The sequence below is a fragment of the Neofelis nebulosa genome, chromosome 4 (genome assembly GCF_028018385.1).
Source record: "Neofelis nebulosa isolate mNeoNeb1 chromosome 4, mNeoNeb1.pri, whole genome shotgun sequence".
NCBI lineage: Eukaryota > Metazoa > Chordata > Mammalia > Carnivora > Felidae > Neofelis > Neofelis nebulosa.
Genome location: NC_080785.1, coordinates 22294174 through 22314152, shown reverse-complemented (window position 1 = coordinate 22314152; position 19979 = coordinate 22294174). Strand labels below are relative to the sequence as shown.

Below are 19979 nucleotides of genomic sequence, written 5' to 3'. Positions count from 1 at the left end.
GGTTTCCCTCTCTCTCTGCCTGTCCGCTACTGCTCTATGTTTCTCTCTCTCAAAAAATGAATAAACATTAAAAATACACTTAAAAAAAAAGAAAATAGAACTCAAACCAAGAATTAATGCTTGTTTTATTTAGGAGATGCAATCCCAGGGCAGCAAGAGTGAGAGAAAAAGGGAAGAAAGACAGAGAAAGATGGGAAACAATGCAAGATGATGTCTGAACAAACTGCAGAGACAGTAGGCATGTCTGCATGTCCGTGCAGAATACCTCCAAATGCTATGTGCTGGAAACATGCTCAGGTAAGTGCTTGGGAGGGAGAAAGGAAAAGGAATCCATCTTTGTGATTCCCTCCCATGTCCTAATTCCCACTGATCAAGATTTACCACACCAGGAGTAACCTTCCTCATACTTCTAGTTTATATGATATGTTCCCCTTGTTAGCCTCTCAGCAAGCCACATGCTCTACAGTATGGCCTTTAATCCTGGTTGGGGAGTACAGAGAGAAGCCAGAAATTCATGGTGTGAAGCTGGCAAGCCTGGTCACGCAGTGGCAGTCAAGGTAGGGACCAGGCTGGGAGAGTGGCAGATAAGTTCCGCCTTAGGTTGGGGGCCTACCTGGGCCCAAACAAAGCAAGGCAGCTGCAGCAGTGGCAGAGACAAAATAAGTGACAAAATGATAAGAGAATCTGATGAGGCACATAAGATGTGTCTGGTATACTCAACATTAGAAGGAAGGTTAAGGCTGAAAGTTGCAGCTATGACCAAAAGGCAGTTGGTGGCTGGGGGGCAGGGAGGCACCTGGGTGGCTCAGTTGGTTAAGAGTCCGACTTAGGCTCAGGTCATGATCTCACTGCTCCTGAGTTTGAGCCCCGCGTCGGGCTCTGTGCTGACAGCTCAGAGCCTGGAGCCTGCTTCAGATTCTGTGTCTCCCTCTCTTTCTGCCCCTCCCCTGCTTGTGCTCTCATGCTCTCACGTGCTCTCTCTCTCTCTCTCTCTCTCAAAAATGAATAAACATTAAAAAAATAAAAACAAAACAAAACAAAAAAACAAAAGGCAGTTGGAAACTCAGAACTGGGACTTCCTCCAGAAAGACAGTATTTTGAGGGTTATAGAAGGAAACACCAGAGAGAATTATATTCCCAGACAGCATAGAATAAAGGAGTAGGAACATGGGCGTTGGAGACAGGCAAAGCTATGCGTAAGTTGCAGCTGTGTGTGACCTTGAGCAATTTACTTAACCTTATTAAGCCTTAGTTTCTTCATCCATAACTGGGGATGATGATACTATAGAGCTCATGCTTCTAAAGCATTTGGCACAGTGCTAGGCATACAGTAAATGCTGAATAAACTGTGGCAATTATGATCATTAATATCATTCCTGGATGACTATAATCTTCCCAGTGCTCTCTCTTCTCCAGACTGACTCTGCCGGTGCTGGTCCTAAGTGTCTGGAGCAGCATGGGTGGCTCACGCCTAAGTCCTTTAAATACTCTCAAGGGCAGCTGCCTCTGGGTCGTCCAACACCTGAGGTCATGGCACCCCTGTGCAGGTTGGTGGCCTCCTACAGAGTGCTGACACATTCAGCCCCAATAAAGTAGTATCACAACCCATTATTTTTGGTACCTAGGTAGTTGGGAGATTGAGACCCAAGTTGGGCTTCGAGCTGGGCATGGAGCCTGCTTGAAATTCTCTCTCCTGATGCCCCTCATCTACTCGCTTTCTCTCTCTCTCTCTCTCTCTCAAAAAACAGAATAAAATAATGTACGTAAAACAGTATACTCAATAAATGACAGGTTGGTTTATTATTGTTTTTTTTAATGGCTGTACTTTAGGAATGGAGAATGACTTTTCCCATGGGAAACAATCACATAGCCTCCCCAGAGAGAAAAATATAAGCCCTGATTTATTGGGACAGCAGAGGTAGGTCCTCTGGGATAGATTAGTGGGGGTAGTCACATTACAATTTAATAAAGAATTTTAGGGGCGCCTAGGTGGCTCAGTCAGTTGAGCAGCCAGCTTTAGCTCAGGTCATGATCTCATCACGGTTTGTGAGTTCAAGCCCTGCATTGGGCTCTGTGTGGACATCTCAGAGCCTGGAGCCTACTTCAGATTCTGTATCTCCCTGTCTCTCTGCCCCTCCCCTGCTTGCATTCTCTCTCTCTCTCTCTCCCTCAAAATAAATAAACATTAAAATTTTTTAAAAAATAATTTTAAATTTAATTAAAGTTTAAATCCTTATTGTGCTTTTTTCCTTAAGAGTTGACTTTATGGATTCTCACTAGCCAAATTTGAAACAATCATATCACCAAAATTTTGTTGTATGACTGTATAAAAATGATGGTGTATAAAAAGAAAAAGCCACACATTCAAAGTGATTAAAAAGGGGGAGGAGAGAAGAGATGGGAAAGAAATAGGAAAATAAAACCTTCTCTTTTACAGAAGAATGCCAGCTAATAAATGTTAAAGAAATGATGAGGCTTAAGAAAAACAGTTATGCAATCCCCAATGTAAGAACTCATTCAATCAAGGACTATGAGTGGATGATAAAACCTTGAGTGAAAGGTTGATGGGTGTTATGGGTTGTATTATGTTTCCCAAGAAAGGTATGTTGAAGTCCTACCCCTAGGACCCTAGAATGTGATGTTATTTGGAAATAGGCTCATCGCATATGTAATTAGTTAAGATGAAGTCTCTAATCCAGTATGACCGGTGTCCTTTTAGAAGACGGTCATGTGAAGACACAGAGACACAGGGAGACGGCCATGGGAATATGGTGGCTGATGTGAAGTGCTGCCGTTGCAAGCCAAGGAATGTCTGGGCTACCAGAAGCTGGAAGGGGCAAGGAAGAATTCTCTTCTAAAGTTGCACAGGGAGCCCTGCCGACACACTGTTCTTATACTTCTTGCCTTCAGAACTATGAGACAATAAATTTCTGTTGTTTTAGCCACCCAATTTGTGGGTACATCCTTACAATAGCCCTAGGAAACTAAAAACAGTGGTTAACAGAATAGACACAGGATAGCAGTGCACCAAAGCACCACCCACGTATATGAAAGATATGGTTTTCCAAAGGAGAGCTGTCAGTTACCACTTAATCAGGTATCAAACTTAACATCACTAATAGTGGGACAAGCTGACATTATGTGCCTCCTGATATGATGCACACAATCATATGTATATGATATGTGTATGTGTATCATATGTGTATGATAAGGTACACAATATCACTTTGATCGACTGAATGCAATAGACCCAGATTCTTTCCATCCCTATCCACACCCCTTTTAATGTGACTTTGCAGCAACTCCCATCAAGAGGTAGAGTTTATTTCTCTACCACTTGAATATAGGCTGGCTTTGTTATCTTTGTTGGCCAACATAATGCAATTGAAGTGACAGAGTGCTGGTTCTAAGCTGAGGCCTTGACAGACATTACATACTTCCACTTTCTTTTGGATCCTTCCTCTTCCATGAGAATAGGCCAGGGCTAGCCTGCTAAGTGTGATCAGTTAATGGAGCTGAGCCCAGTCATCCTAGCTGATGTCATCCTAGACCAGCAAGCCCCCAATCTGCCAAATGACTGCAGATCCATGAATGAGTCCAGCCAAAATCAGTTTAGCCCAGCCCAGATCAGCAGAACTACCTAGTCAATGGCTGTTAATAGAATGCCACTGAGTTTGGGGGTGGGTTGGTATGCAGTAGTAGCTAACTATTACAATGATCTAAGTAATATTCTTGCCAAATATGTTCAAATGGAAACTAACCATGAGGAAACAATTAGAAAATCCTGGAGCATGGGACATTCTACATTACAACTGGCCTGGGTATTACAAGTCAGTGTCATGAAAAACAATAGTGAAAAAGTGAGTAGACTGTTCTAGATAGACTAGAGAGGTTTTTTAATCTTAATACTAGTTGAGATTAAACATTTTGAATCAGCTAATTCTTCATTGTGTGTGTGTGTGGGGGGGGGGGGATTGTCTGTGTATTATAGGATACTTGGCAGGAATCCATGGTCCCTATCCACTAGATGCCAGTAGCACCCCCAGTCATGACAATGAAAAGCTGGATGTTCACCTTGGCACCCTGGACTAGAGACAGAATCAAATGTAATGTATGGACCTTGTTAAGATCTTAGATCAAACAAAAAAAGATGGCCATAAAAGACATTTAGGACAATTAGAGAAATTTCAATGTGGAATTAAAGATATTGAACTGTTAATTTTCCTAGGTCTGAAAATGGCATTGCATTTATGTGGGATAATGCCTTTATTTTTGAGAGATGTATACTGAATTATTTTAGTGAACCATCATAAAGTATTCAACTCACTTTCAAATGCTTCAATGCATAAAAATGTGTATTTATAGAAAGAGACAGCAGAGATGACAAAATGTTAACAATTGGTGAATCTAGGTGAAGAATATAAAGGCAGTCATTGTGTCATTCTTGTGACCTTTGAAAATATTCAAAATAAAAAGTTGGGAATAAAAAAAGGAGTCCATCTCACCTCTATTCCCTAACTCCTTAACTAATGTGTAATAAGCCTAAAAGAGTGGGCTTATAGTAAATGAATCTCGGTGCTCATTCTGCATTGCGTGGACAATGAGCTAGCTCAAACCAGGTATGGGGAGGAATGGAGCCTGAGGAAAGGGGTTTCTCCTAGGCTGAGGAGCTGTCCACACGCTCAGCTTCCCGTGGGACCACTGGCTTTGCTTATGTTAACATCCCATGGGCCCAAAAGTCTAGATGCTGGGCAGTTTGTGTGTTTCCCAGGCGACCCTGGTAAATAGCTGGCACTAACATCCAGGCTGCCTAATGCCAAGACAGTCTGATTCTTCCTTTCACTGATAAGGCTTACTCTCACACTTACCTGTTCTATACAAAGAAAAGATCAAAAGAGAGGCAGAGTTCCCTTCCCTGGAACACAACCCATTCCATGAGGTCAGCAGGTCAGCCAAGGACAATAAGAGGATCTTCCCTTCTCTTAATGACCTTGACTTTGTAAGTTTCTTCTTTCCATAGTAAAATCCAATTGTTTAACCTATACTATATGACACAGTGGAATTCAAATCAAGCCCTGATACATTAAAGTGGTAACTACAAAGAGAACCATCATACAAGAGGGCTAGTATTTAAAACAGAGACAAAACTCAGAAACCAAAAAAGGAAAATGTTGATAAATGCTTTGGTATAAAACATTTAAAACTTTCATATGGTAGGGGTGCCTGGGTGGCTCAATCAGTTAAGCATCCAAGTTTTGATCTCAGCTCGGGTCTTGATCTCAGGGTTGTGAGTTTAAGTCCCGCACTGGGCTCTGTGCTGGGCATGCCGTCTACTTAAAAATTAAATTAAATTAAAAAAATAAACTTTCATATGGTGAAAACTAATGTGACAACAGTGATAACAAGAAAACACTGTAAATAGAACCAAAGGACAAATGGCACAGAAGAAAAATTGTTTGAAACCCAAGAGAAAAAGTGCTTATTTATTATATAAAGAAAGCTTAACAGTTTTATGAGGAAAACTGAAAAACGGGCAAAGAATATGGCCAATTATTTTATAAAGTAAGTATGGCAAAAACTACTCAGGGGAGAAAACACAACTCCATTAGGGCTTACAAAGTGCAAATCACAACAATGTGATACGATTTTACCTATGAGATTGACAAAAAGTTGCAAGTTTGATAAAACTCAGTTTTAGCAAGGATATAAGTGAACTTGTACTGTTGGTAGAAATGTGTTCTGAACAACTATTTTGGGGTTACAATATGGAAACATCTAATTCAATCTTAAATGTACATATATTTTGACCTAGCAATTTCACTTAAAGGAATTTACTCTACAGATAGAGTCATACAAGTTCCCAATGATTCATGGAAACATTGGCTATAATTCCAAAAAGTGGAAATGATTTAAAAGTTCCTCAATGGAGCAATGGTTAAATAAATTATGGCATAGCCAGTGATTAAAAGATCTTGGAAGATCTACATGTATTGACATGGAAATATTTCTGACATATTATTAAATGAATGAAGCAAGGTATGGGTGTTTAGGAAAAATCCAGTCTTCTTCCCGTGTGTCTCCTTTGCTCTCACACTACCACCACACTCGCAATACTCTGATACTAGATATGTGGGAGTTTTTCCCATGCCAACTAATTCTCTGTGACACCAGCGGGGTATCCTGCAATTTAATTCAATTCTGGCCCTACCTATAGATAGAGTAAGGTCCCACAGGTTAGGGGCTCGGTCTCGTGTGATTGCTCCTGACTTCAGGTGCCATTCTCAAGTAGTAGGTCCCTACGTTATTCACAACTTCTGTCTTGGCTACAAATCAGAGTTTCCCATGACCTCTTAACCCTTTGGATTCGATTACTTGCTAGAAGAGCTCACAGAACTCAGGGAAACACTATGTTTGCCAGTTTATTATATTATAAAGGATAATGTAAAGGATATAGATGAACAGCAGCCAGATGAAGAGATACATAGAATGAGGTCTGGGAGGGTCCCAAGTGTAGGATCTTCTGTCCCGAATGAGTTGGGTGGGCTGTGTCAACCGCCCGTTAACTGGATGTGTTCACCAATCTGGAAGCTCTCTGAACCCCATACTATTGGGATTTTCATGGAGGCTTCAACATGAAGGCATCATCAATTATTAACTCCATTTCTAGCCCTTCTCCCCTCTGTGGAGAGTGAGGGGTGGGGCTGAAAATTCCAAGCTTGTAATCACGGTTTGGTCTTTCTGGGGATCAGCCCCCATTCAGGAGCCATCCAGGAGCCCACCTCACTGGAACAAAAGACACTGCCAGGAAATCAAAGGGATTTAGGAACTTGTGTCAGGAAGTGGGATCAAAGACCAAATATTAGAACAAAAGATGTTCCTGGTGCTCTTATCACTTAGAAATGTACAAGGGCCTTAGGAGCTCTGTGCCAGGAACTGAGGGGTTAGAAACCAACATGTATAGTTTCTATTATCTCACAATAGGACACTGTATATTATATGACCTGCTTTGTATAAAAATGGTGTATATATTATATATGCTTATGTGGAAAGAATACACAAATAGTTAACAGTGCTTATCTTGGGATAAGAGTGAGATTTTTCTTGCCATTTTAAACTTTAAAAAATAATTTTTAAAGAGAGAGTGTATACAAGTAGGGGAGGGGCAGAGAGCGAGGGAGACAGGGGATCCCAGAGAGAGAGTGGGGCAGAGGATCTGAAGCGGGCTCTGTGCTAACAGCAGAGAGCCCAATGCCGGGCTGGAACTCATGAACCATAAGATCCATGACCTGGGCCGAAGTCAGCTGCTTAATCAACTGAGCTGCCCAGGTGCCCTTCCCCTTTAAACTTTTTTGAAGTTTGAATTTAGTTGGTGTCTCACTTTTACAATGAGAAAAAAAATACACAGATTGTGCCTTGAAACATCTTTCAAAATGTCAATCAGTACCCCTTCTGATACTTTTGTAGAAAAAATATTTTAATTACTGAAACAGGATGAGGCTGTGTGTAGGAAGCATGATTTTAGCTGGGGATATGCAAATATGCAAATAATATTGATCCATTGCAATCAGTTGTGTGATTTTTAGACCCTGGGAAGGTTGGATCAGGGCAATTACTAACTTTCTTAAGTACTGGTCATCCACCCTTCTTAAATTGGCCAGGCCAAGTCTTCTGCAAGAAGACTTCTACTAGAACACGACAGTAGCCCAGCAAGGAAAAAACAACGTGGCGGGAATTTTTCTTTCTCCCTCTTCCTTTTTCCCTCTCTCCTGAGTTTCTTCAGGGACATGGAATTAAAGACATAAACATGATCCCAAAGCACCAATGATACAGCGAAAAGTTTCAAAGATGCTTGGATAATTCTTGTTCTTTGTAAATGCACCGTATCTGTGTCTGGCTGATCCTCTTTAAAATACCCAAGGTACTAATCTGAGAGGACAGCCTCTATCAGGGGAACATTTTCTGTTCCCAGTGAAGTGGCACATTCAGTTCTTGGTGCAGGCTCACTTAATTCCTATTAGTCATTTCACAGCTGTATCTTGGGAAGAGAAAAATCTCAAATACTTTTGGCTGATTTCACTAAACTAAAAACAAGACCTTTCCTCTTTTCTCATAGTTCCCGCTTGTTTACAAGTTTCAAGTCAATCTTTGTCTATCTTTGTGGATATTTCTCCTAAATGTTTTAGTTGTCTGCTGGTCTATCTATCCTGTTTCCACTCTACTTGTGTACCCAGAATTGTTGCCATAACAGAGCAGGTAGATGCTGGGTTACCCACCCAGTTTGTCATTGAATTGGTGGTACAATTTTTGTTTGGTGGCTTCTGATTCTAAGGTTGTTCAGGGACACGGCTTAAAAGCATAGGTCAACTACCAAGCGAGACACTGGAGTTGATCAAGGTTTGTCTGTTATTTTTTAGGTTGTTTAAGGACATTAGATGAATGCACAAATTTGTTATTGTAGAGTTGCTATGAATACTGAGGATGCACATACGGGATTATTATTGTAGGTTGATTTGTGACAGCTGGCCCTGATTTACGTATTTCCTCAAGAAGATACTTTGAACAATTATTTAAATGCCTCCTCTCTGCAATTACAATAATAATGATAATGATGATTTTGCAACTGAATATGCAATTCAGGGCGCATACACTCAACTACTGTTTTTAGCTTGTTTCTCTTTTTAAGGTGGTGTCAGCTACTGCTGTCTGGATTGTTGAAGAACAAAGAACCATTTTTGTATTGAGGGTCACTGAACTACATGACAAAAGTAATCTTAGGTCAATAAAGGAAGTTATAAGAAAAATAATTATTATAGTTAGTATTTAAAGAATGCTATGAGCAAGTTTTTTTTTCTTTCTTTTTCCTTGGAGAGACATATATAGCATTTTCAGAACTTAATTGCTTTCATTTATTGAAGTAATTTCTATGCCCAACGGGGGGGGGGCTCAAACTCACAACCTGGAGGTCAAGGGTCACATGCTTCAGTGGCTGAGCCAGTCAGGAACCCCACGACTCATCTGCTTTTAAAGTCAACAACAAATACCTGATTCAGTAATTATAAATATCTGACAACGGTTTTATTCGATAGCATAGTCCCATTAAGGAGCAGCAAGCGGAAAAGATGATGAAACAGAGGAGACAGGTGTGTGTTGTGGGTAAGGGGGAGAAAAGACAATAAAGAGTGAAAGGAGTCAAGTCAGATGCAAAAGGAACGGGTAGATGCAGAAGGTAATGAAAGATAAACAAGGGGTAAGAGGAATAGGACAGAGAGTCAGTGATAGCATGGGAGAGGAGTGAAGGAGATAGGTAGGAAGAGAGGGGAAGAGAAAAATGGGTAAAGAAGGAGGAGAGGTGGGGCACCTGGGTGGCTCAGTCGGTTGAGCGTCCGACTTCGGCTCAGGTCATGATCTCACAGTCTGTGGGTTCGAGCCCCACATCAGGCTCTGTGCTGACCGCTTGCTCAGAGCCTGGAGCCTGCTTCAGATTCTGTGTGTCCGCTCTCTGCCCCTCCCCCGCTCACGCTTTGTCTCACTCTGTTTCTCAAAAATAAATAAATGTAAAAAAAAAATTTTAGGGGCGCCTGGGTGGCGCAGTCGGTTAAGCGTCCGACTTCAGCCAGGTCACGATCTCACGGTCCGTGAGTTCGAGCCCCGCGTCAGGCTCTGGGCTGACGGCTCGGAGCCTGGAGCCTGTTTCCGATTCTGTGTCTCCCTCTCTCTCTGCCCCTCCCCCGTTCATGCTCTGTCTCTCTCTGTCCCAAAAATAAAAATAAAAAACATTGAAAAAAAAATTAAAAAAAAAAGATTTTTAAAAAGGAGAGGAAAAAGACCTAGTATGGGGGATTTTATTTTTTTTTTTAATGTTTTTTATTTATTTTTGGGACAGAGAGAGACAGAGCATGAACGGGGGAGGGGCAGAGAGAGAGGGAGACACAGAATCGGAAACAGGCTCCAGGCTCCGAGCCATCAGCCCAGAGCCTGACGCGGGGCTCGAACTCACAGACCGCGAGATCATGACCTGGCTGAAGTCGGACGCTTAACCGACTGCGCCACCCAGGCGCCCCTAGTATGGGGGATTTTAAAAAGCATTTCTGTTTGCTTTTAGGATGAATGTGGGGTCTCTAGAGCATGGCATTTACACTGGCATCACCTGTTATCAATTCTCCCTGAAACACAACTTTAAGTACCAACTACTTTTCATTGTAGACCTGGTGGACAAGGTGGGAAAGTTAAAATGGGAATCTTACGACTAAGTGGAGGTCCAAACTAGCTGCCATTGCTGCATCTGGTTTCCTGATGCTTACTTCTCAAGACAAATTCCAAAGGGAGAAGGAGAGCTTAGCTGTCAGGTACCAACAGCTTCCTGTAAGCATAAGGGGGAAAAGTTCTCAACCTTGGCTGCACGTAGAAATCTTTCGAGAAACTAATCACCTGGCTGGCAGAACCAGCCCCAGCCAGCATCTTCGGTAAATAAAGCCACATCCATAATTTTAAGGGAAAGAAAAAAAGAGAAACCTTTTGAGAAACCTAATGTATCAATGCCTAGGTCCCACCCCTGATGTGTAACTGTTTGGGGATGTGGTGTGGGAAGTTTTAAAAGCTCCCCATGTGATTCCAACAAGCAGCCAAGAATGAGAGCCACTGCTCAGTGGCATCTCTCTGAACATGCTCACCAGAGAATCCCATTATAATGCTGGTTATTTTTTGGGCTCTCAGAGCAGTGACCTGAACATGAAATTGCATAAAATTAGGCCAAAGGCCAGAGGTTCTTGACCTTTGTGCTCTACATTTAGTAAGTGGCATTGCTGGAAGTTGGTTGTAGAGGTGGAGGGACAGGAGATGATTTTGAGCTTATTTGGAAATATACAGGAAGAAAATAAATGAAAATTATCAATGTAAGGTCTCTATAAAAATTTGCATTTGAGAAATGATTTGGTCCTGTTCCAACAGTATGAAGGCATCTGGTGTCTCTCTGAAGACAAACTTCAGTTGACCTCCTCCGACTGATCTGAGATGTTGGGGAACCAGGAGAACGGGTTTGCTTCTTTTGTGTTTGTTCGGTGTACTGTGCAGCTCAGCCGAGTCCCTTGTCCCACGACATCCCTGTTCCCTTACTCTCTGACCTGCTCTGCATGCTGGATCTGGTTCTCTTTTCTAGTGCAGAACCACCTAGAACTCGCTGTCACTATGCTCTTCTATTTTGGTCATTTTGTAGTTCTCTGTTTCAACTAACACTGAAACTTATTTAACCCGATCATCAACTGTGCTGATGTCCTAATGCAGAAAACATAAAGAAGTCGTCCCCGGTCAGCCTGATCCTTTCATGTCAGGTGACATAGTACATATTTCCATTTAAAGTGGCTTTCTAGGGGTGCCTGGATGACTCAGTCGGTTAAATGTCTGACTTCTGCTCAGGTCGTGATCTCACAGTTCATGAGTTCAAGCTTCGCATCAGGTTCTGTGCTATCAGCGCAGAGCCTGCTTGGGATCCTCTGTTTCCCTCCCAACCTCTCTCTCTCTCTCTCTCTCTCTCTCTCTCTCTCTCTCAAAAATAAATAAACAAAAAAAATAAAGTGTCTTTCTGGATCCAAAGTTTCTTAACTCAGAAAGGGATTCTCATATGATGACTTTCATGTGAAAGGGGAAGAAGAAGTTGCCTTACAGACTCACAGGGGCTAACACCTGTAGGTCTAGTCTAGATGAGTCTACTATATTCTAGATAGAGCTTTAATTAGGAAAGATATTTGGCCTGTATCCTTATGGAGATAATGCTACTGCTAACCACCACTATGGCCACTAGTGTCACTTTGTATTTTATATTTATATGCTAATCCTTTCTGGCTACTTTGTATATTTAACCCATTTCATATTGGGACTAGTTGACTGTGACCTCCTTAATAAGCTAGGTATATTCCCAGCACCTGGCACATAGTAGGGGACCAGTAAGTATTTACTGAATAAATGGATGCAAGTTGAAGCACTACAGGTGATGAAGACCAGGACAAGGAGGTCATGAAGCAGGGAGGAAATGAGAGGAGTTACATTTTCTCTTTCGCAAAAACCATGTTGAGCTCCTGACGGTAACAATGGGACAGAAGCACTGACAGATCATGACTTAAGAATTCCCTTAACCTAAAACACTTCTTTTGCTTAAAAATTTTTTTAATTTATTTTAATTTTAATGTTTTTTATTTTAGAGAGAGCGTGAGTGGAAGAGAGGGGTACGGAGAGAGAGAGAGAGAGAGAGAGAGAGAGAGAGAGAGACAGAATCTTAAGCAGGCTCCACACTCAGTGTGGAGTCCGAGGTGGGACTCAGTTCCACGACCCTAGGATCATGACCTGAGGCGAAATCAAGAGCCCAACATTCAACCGACTGAGCCACCTAGGTGCCCCTTAACCTCAAACATTTCTACCCAGAGGAGTAGGATAATTTTTTCTGAGCCTGTTTCACTTTTCCCAAAAGGACTTCTGGTTCCAAATACACTAGGAATCAGTGTTAATTGCTTTCTGGAATATTATTTTGTCAGCCTCATTTAGATGTGGTAATTTGCAAAGCAACCCCCAGCAGTTGACAGTTCATCCATAGCTGCGTGGTGTTCAGACATTTCCTGGGATTCCTGCCCACCTCCTGGCAGTGTTCGCCGAACCAGGATATGTGCTCACCTGGGATTACTTGGCTCCTGTAGCACTTGTTGTGTCTGGGATTTTTAACATTCTGAAAGGGCAAAGGCCCAAGCTTACTGAATCCAGAAAATAAACGTACAGTAACTCATAATTTAAGAATTAGCAGGCACTTTACATCACTGCATCCATGCTAAGCTGATTGCTAGGAAACTGCAGCTCTGACAGGTTCAGTGACAAGGTCAGCTGGCTGGTAGCTGGGAGGCTGGGTTGAGACTCTATATTCTCTGTGTGGCACCAAACTGTGAGCTGGGGTTCTGCATTTACACCTGTGTGGATGTAAGTGTTTAAGTTCCTACAGCTGACCCTTGAATAACGTGGCTTTGACCTGCATGGGTCCACTGATAAGTGGATTTCTTTTTTTGATAAGTATAGTACAGTACTGTAAAGGTATCTTCTCTTCCTTGTGATTTTAATAATGTTTTCTTCTTTTTCTAGCTTAATTTATTGTAAGAATACAGCATATAATATGCATAACAGAGAAAATACGTGTTAATTCACTGTTCATGTTATGGGTAAGACTTCCAGTCAACAGTAGGATATTTGTAGTTAAGTTTTTAGGGAGTCAAAAGTTATACATGGATTTTGGACTGCAAGAGAGTGGGGAGGGAGGTTGGTGCCCCTAACCCTGTTCAAGGGTCAACTGTATTTGTTTCTTTTTGAAGCTCTTTTCTCTGGCCAGAGACTTCCTGGTCCTCCTTCACACATGCTTCAAGGTCACAGTTCAGACCAAAGTGTTTACAAAAAAACTAGGCGTTTATGAGATGACGAATCATTGCCAGTTCCTGCATTCCCTGTGCCTCAGCTCCAACCAAGCCGAGCAAACCAAGGGAGGGATAAAGTGGTCTCTAATACCAGGAATTTCTAGGCTTGGATGCCAAGAGGCAAAAGGACGAATCCTGTCTGCTATCTCCAGCAGACTGAGGCTGTGGTGGCTGCTGCTGCCATCTCCTGGGAGCAGACAGACCTGAGCTTCACACCTGAAACTAGTCTCCGTGTTCACCTGTGACCTGGGAGGACAGAGGTCCTACCGGGGCTGGCAGAAGTTCCTTGTCCTAAAAAATAAAGGTGGTATCTCCTTACTTGCAAAGAGCTTACTTACAAATTTGCTTTCATCTTCCCCTTTTTGCAATGTTGTGCTCAAAGAAAGGATTCCAAACAACAAGAGCAAAATTGAAATGAGTTAATATGGGAACCATGAGAGAACAGAAATAAGACTGAGACAGAACCATTAGTTGTGGGAATACATCACATATTCCTCTTGGCCTTCTGAATCCTGAATGCATACATTGAGAATTGGATAATAGGGCACATATGAGTTTGCCAAATCTCGACCTCCAAAAATCTGAGTTTACTTGCAGGATTGCTGTGAGGATTAATTGAGATAATGCATACATATTCCTGGTATGCAAGAAATGCTCAATGGGAATTATTTTGGGGTAAATTCTAATCCCTATGATCATTTTCTTCATTTACTAGTCAAAAATGGATGGGCAGCCCCCATGCTTCTAATTCTTTCCAGTCTTCTGATCTATAGATGATCCCTAAGCAAACTCCTTTGATTTAAAAAAAAAAAAAAATGTAATCATAAACTACATTATGGGCTGAATGAATGTATTCTCCTCAGATTTGTATGTTGAAGCCCTAATCTCCAATGTGTTGGTTTCAGAAAGTGGGGGCCTTTGAAAGGTGTGATTAGATTTCAATGAAGTCATGAAGGTGGAGCCTCTTGATGGGATTAGGGCCTTTATAAGGGGACGAGACCAGGGGTGCCTGGGTGGCTCAATTGGTTAAGCGATTGATGAGATCAAGCCCCACTAAGTGGGCTCTCCCACTCTCTGCCCCTTCCTCCCAAAATAAATAAACATTAAGCAAACAAACAAAAAAAGGGTGGGGGGGGGGGATGAGACCTTTACTCTTCTCTCTCAGCAATACAGCAATAAGGCCGCCATCTGCAAACTAGGAATAGGGTGGTAGACACCACATCTACCGGCGCCTTGATTTTGGACTTCCCAGCCTGCGTGTGTGAGAAATAAATGTTTGTTGTATGAAAATTAACAAAGGAAAACCTCACTAAAGAAGACAGAGGGCAGACATACCGCTCAATGTCAGTTATAGGAAGAACTGTCCATTATAGACTCCCAACATAAGTGTCTATTACAGGCCCCAACAGAAGAATCATCACCAGGAAAGAATCATCAATTACAGGCCCTAACAGAGAAAAGATGTATATTGTATCTTCTACAAGACATTGACTGCCTCTGCAACCAGCTAATGAGAAGTCATCACCCTGAACTCTTGCTTTTCTCCAATGGCCTTTCATTCAAAACAATCCTTCCGGACCTCCTCTTTCTTTCTTCTTCCTAAAATAACATCCCTCTCCTTTGTTTGTTGAACTTATGTATGGTTTTGCAGTAGCTTGCACGTCCTGAATTGCAATCTCTGCTATTTGCTATTTCTAAACTTTTTTTTTTAAGTTTATTTTTTGAGAGGGAGAGAGAGAGAGAGACAGACAGGGTGAGAATGGGGCAGGGGCGGAAAGAGACACACACGCACAGTATCTGAAGCAGGCTCCAGGCTCCCAGCTGTTAGCCTAGAGCCCGACGCGGGGCTCTAACTCATAAACTGTGAGACAATGCATGACCTGAGCCGAAGTCAGACACTTAACTGACTGAGCCACCCAGGCACCCATCTGCTAGTTCTGAGTAAACCCATTTTTTGCTGGCAAAATAACTTTTATTGTTAAGGTTAGTTTAAGCCACCCAGTCTATTATATTTTTGTTACAGTAGCACAGGCTAACTGTGGGTGTACTGTTGTAACAAACACCTAAAAGTGTGGAAGCAGCTTTGGAAGTGGATAATGGGTAGGGGCTGGAGTGGGGGGGGGGGGTGGTGCATGATGGAAAAACTCAATATTGTTGTGAAGAGACTACTAAAGGTGATTTTGCCAAGGGCTCAGAAAGAAGAGAGCTGGAGAGAATGCCGTTTTTTTTTTTTTTTTTTTTTTAGATAGTACATGAATAGAATGTTGCTAGAAATATGGACAGTAAAGGCCATTCCAGTTTCAGGCAGAAATGAGGAACAGGTTATTGGAAACGGGAGGAAAGGTGATCTTTGTTATAAAGTAGCAAAGAATTTGGCTGATTTGTAATCTTGTTCTTGTACCCTGTGAAATCTCAAGCTGAGATTTCTAAGCAAAGTGTTGAAGAAGTGGCTTGGTTCCTCCTGATGGCTTATTGGTAAAATAAGAGAGATATGAACTGATGATAGAATTTATGCAAAAAGGAACCAGAATTTAAAGCTTTGGAAAATCCTAAGACTGTCCACATTACAAAAAATGAGAAAGCATATTTAAAGAAACTAAAGGTACAGTTTACTGACCATTTGATAAAGAGATTAGCGTGGATATGAACCGTAGAACTAATCAGCCACCCCAGCAGGGATACTCCATTGAACTGAAGGGGATGGAGACGGATGGAATGAAGAAAGGCTGTAGGACGTCTTGCATTTTATAGGACTAGGACCACAGAGCTGTTAGGTTGGAACAAAAGCTATTCTTCAAGACAGGGAAAGAATGATCCTGAAAACAATTCGAGATCATTAGGGGTACCATCAGGGTTTCAAAAGAGAGGCTATCATCTGTTACAACAGGCCAGATGGCTTCCACCCACAGCTCTGGGGCGGGGCTACCCAGAGCCCCGGGGGGTGTGACCACCACCGGGTAGAGCTGGAGAGCGTTTCTCAGGCAAGACAGTAAAACAGTGGCCATCCCCAACTGGACCCCCTTTTGGGGGTCCAAAAGGTGGTGCTAAAGGCAGCATGGGGCCAAAGGGGATTCTTCTCAGGCTTTAAGCTCTCATTCAGTTTCCCTTGCTTTCATGGGACTTACCACCCCTTCCTTCTTTCCAATTTCTTTCTTTTGTAATGCAAATGTCTGTCTCTAGTCTGTCCTACCACCCTATTGTGGAAGCACTTAACTTGGTTTCACAGGTTCCTAGCTGGAGAGGAATTCTGCCTCAGGATGAGTCTCATCCATATTGGATTTAGATGATATTGTTATGCCCAGAATTCGTGAGCCCCAAAGACCAGGGAGCCGAGTCCGATGCAAAAGCAAAGAGCCTTTATTCGAGCTAGCAGGAGCTCAATCCCCTACCTGCACCGATGCAGCGGTGAGAGAGAGCGAGTTTTAAAAGCACAAAGGTTTTATAGAGATCTAGGGGCAGTTGGAGGGGTGATGGTTGTGGCCTTAGCCGATTGGCTGGGGAAGGGTCAGAGTCCCGTTGCGCAGGTTGCCGGGCGTGGTTTGAACGGGAAGTTTAAACGGGTGAGCAGGAAGTTACTCAAGGGGAGGAGGCGTGGTGTGAGGTTTGAGCGGGGGAATTTCTTTCTGTGGTTTTCCTGGAAAGGGGGCCATGTCAGGGACATAGTCACTCAAGATGGAGGACACAGAACAAAATGGAGTCGGCCAGTCTAGGTTCACTCTTTCATTCCCCCCTTGTCATGTAGCTTGCAGACCTGATCATGGGACCGGCTGCATTTCTATTTTGTCCTCTTCTGTTATTAGGCCTTGTACTGAGCACGGAGGACCATTAGTTGGATGGCCCCCATGCGGTCCCTGACAAACTAGACCAGCCTGTTGATGATACAGGGTCCGAGGGTTACTAGTAGGAGCAGGATGGCGAGGGGTCCAGCAAGGGCCGAGATGAGGGTAGTTAACCAGGGAGACCAGTTGAACAAAGACTCGTACCAGGACTGAGATTGTTCTCTAACTTTCATTTTTGTAGCCCTTCCCTTATGAGGGCCATAGATTCTTTTACGACCCCCGAGTGATCAACATATTAGCAACATTCTTCCCCTAGGGCTGCACATAGTCCTCCTTGCTGCATGAATAAGTCTAATCCCCTTCAGTTTTGGAGTACTACTTCTGATAAGGAAGTAAGGGATTCTTGTAAATGAGAAATTGATTTCTCAATTCTTTCTATGTCTAAGTCAATGGCTGCCCTTAGGGTTCTGTAGTCTTTGTCCTGGATGACGAGTGAGGATATTCCGGTCCCTGCCCCCGCTAATCCCAGTCCCAAGAGCGCAGCCAGAGTTAGGGTTGTAATAGGCTCTCTCTTACTTCGGGGGTTAGTAGAGCCTAACCTGTTAAGTATTTTTTTCCCCGAATGGTACACTAGCTTGGGGATCAACTGCACGAGTATGCAGAAGCCTTCTTTCGAGGAGTTAAAGACTTGGGAGTGGACGCAGGGAGTGAGGCCCCTGGAACAGGCCCACCATGCATTTTTGGGGGGGAAGTAGATACACTGTCTCCCTGGGGACTGTTAGGGTTTCACTACAGAGATGTGACTGCCCGGGGGGCACGTGGCCTTTGCAAGTGCCCTGCCCTGTTACCGCCTGGAGGGTTAGTCTTGCAGTAGCCTGCTGCCATCTGCAGGAGCTAGAGTTGGAGGCTGTTGTATAATTGCCTTTAATGGCAATACCTTCGTAATATGGGGGCCGGACATCTAGACAGAGCCAACAGGACTTGGTCAGGTCGGGCCTAGAAGTGTTTAGTACCTGGTATGCTCCGACAACCATGCTCCACAGGAGGTCTGCATCAGATAGTAAGTTGTGACCTGGGGCAGGAGATGCGGGTGACGCTCTGGTAGGGACAGGAGATATGGAGGGCTGTGTGGCCGGGGCCTGGGTGTTTCTGGGCATGGCCGCCCGGGCGGGGGCAGGTCAGGGAACTAGTACTTGGTTGGGTCCTACCCCCGTGGGGGACTGCTGGGCAAGGGGAGTCACTTGCATTCAGAGGGTAAATAATGTTCCCTTGTCCTTGGCTCCCAGCCTAACCCGGTCGTATATCCTGAGTCCTCAGGTTTTTCCACTCCCCCATCCTGTTGTTTTTTCACCTTGGCTTGTAAAGGATATGACTATGGGATTACCGCACCCCCAGGCATATGGCGGTCGGGGGCCACTGGGCCGCTTTACCACGATGAGATCTCTGGTGCGTGGTGGGGTCCACCAGATGTGCCCCATCGAGACACATGACAAGGAGGCGCAAAAGTAGTCAGCCGCGTCCCTGCATGTGCTCAAGCAAGAGTGGCCGGGGCAGACGTAGAAATAAAGGTTCTGCACATGGAATCTGGGGGCATATGGTGACAAGGGGAGCAGAGTTTGGAGGTCTATGTAAAGTTCTGGGAACCAAGTGTCCTTGGGGTGGCTCTGGGAAGTATGATTAAGTATCGTCCCTGAGCTGGGGTCTATGATCTGCTAGGTGATGTTTTGGGGGGTGTGGGGACTCTTGGCAGCATGAGCAGTGACAAGCAGAGCTAACAGTTACCAATATTAGGTGGGTCAAATGCGTTGTAGCCTGAGCTTGAGCGGGTTGTGTTGGTCCCGATTGAGGGCCTGTTGTGTGACGAAGTCCTTCCAGATGGAGGAGGGGTCTGCTGGCCGAATGTGGGTGTGATGGACCTAGGTCGTGATGCCGTCTTTGAGAGCGGTGGGGGTTGTCAGCATCACGATGTAGGGTCCCTTCCAGCACGGCTCGAGGGTCTCTCAGCGGTGCCTCTTGACGTAGACCCAGTCTCCCGGCCTGTACTGATGAGGTGTCGGAGTAGGGCCAGCCTCGCAGATGGCACGGAGGCGCGGCCAAATGTCCTCGTGTGCCTTCTGGAGCCCTCTCAAGGAAAGAAAAAGTTCTTGATCTTTAAATTCAGCAAGAAGTTCAGCTCGAAGGTTGGGAACAATAGGGGGTGGCCTGCCAAACATGATCTCGTAGGGAGTAAAACCCAAGGTGTAAGGAGTGTTCCTAACCTGGTAAAGGGCATACGGTAGGAGAGTCCCCCAGTCCCCGCCAGTCTCCATGGTTAATTTGGTAAGGGTCTCTTTTAGGGTTCTATTCATTCTTTCTACCTTTCCTCAGCTCTGGGGCCTATAAGCACAATGTAATTTCCAGTTTGCCCCCACAGCCTTGGCTACTGCCTGCGTTACCTGCGAGATAAAAGCTGGTCCACTGTCTGATCCTATCATGGCAGGAAAAACAAACCTGGGTAAGATATCTTCTAGTAGCTTCTTAGCCACCGTCTGAGCCGTTTCATGCTTAGTTGGGTATGCCTCTACCCAGCCAGAGAAGGTGTCTGTAAATACTAAAAGATATTTATAACTATATTTTCCTGGTTTAACTTCAGTGAAGTCGACTTCCCATTGGGCTCCCGGTCTGGTGCCTCTGAGCCTGGTTCCTTTTTCATTTGATGTGGCTCTCGCGTCGGTGAGTTGGCAGGTCTTCCAGGCAGATACAACTTGCTCTATTTTGG

At 43.8% G+C, this 19979-nt stretch overlaps 2 protein-coding genes across 7 annotated transcripts in view; one reads left to right on the top strand and one right to left on the bottom strand.

Annotated features, from left to right (window-relative positions):
* MKLN1 (muskelin 1) overlaps nucleotides 1–19979 on the top strand; it is a 370372-nt gene that overhangs the window by 153486 nt on the left and 196907 nt on the right. The window contains exon 1 of one of the 2 annotated variants that reach the window (XM_058728682.1): nucleotides 275–297. The exons of the other annotated variant lie outside the window; for it this stretch is intronic. Coding sequence (XP_058584665.1) covers nucleotides 290–297 — 8 coding nt within the window. The 5' untranslated portion in view covers nucleotides 275–289. Of the gene's footprint in view, nucleotides 1–274; nucleotides 298–19979 lie in introns of those variants that run through there. 2 annotated transcript variants of the gene reach the window in all.
* The window catches only part of LOC131510957 (uncharacterized), an 84880-nt gene that overhangs the window by 52035 nt on the left and 12866 nt on the right, over nucleotides 1–19979 (bottom strand). For 2 of the 5 annotated variants that reach the window (XR_009261260.1, XM_058728685.1), the window contains one exon: nucleotides 16782–19345. The exons of the other annotated variants lie outside the window; for them this stretch is intronic. Coding sequence is in view for 1 of the 2 variants with exons in the window: in XM_058728685.1 (XP_058584668.1) it covers nucleotides 19182–19345 (164 nt within the window). In the remaining variant the exon portion in view is untranslated. Of the gene's footprint in view, nucleotides 1–16781; nucleotides 19346–19979 lie in introns of those variants that run through there. 5 annotated transcript variants of the gene reach the window in all.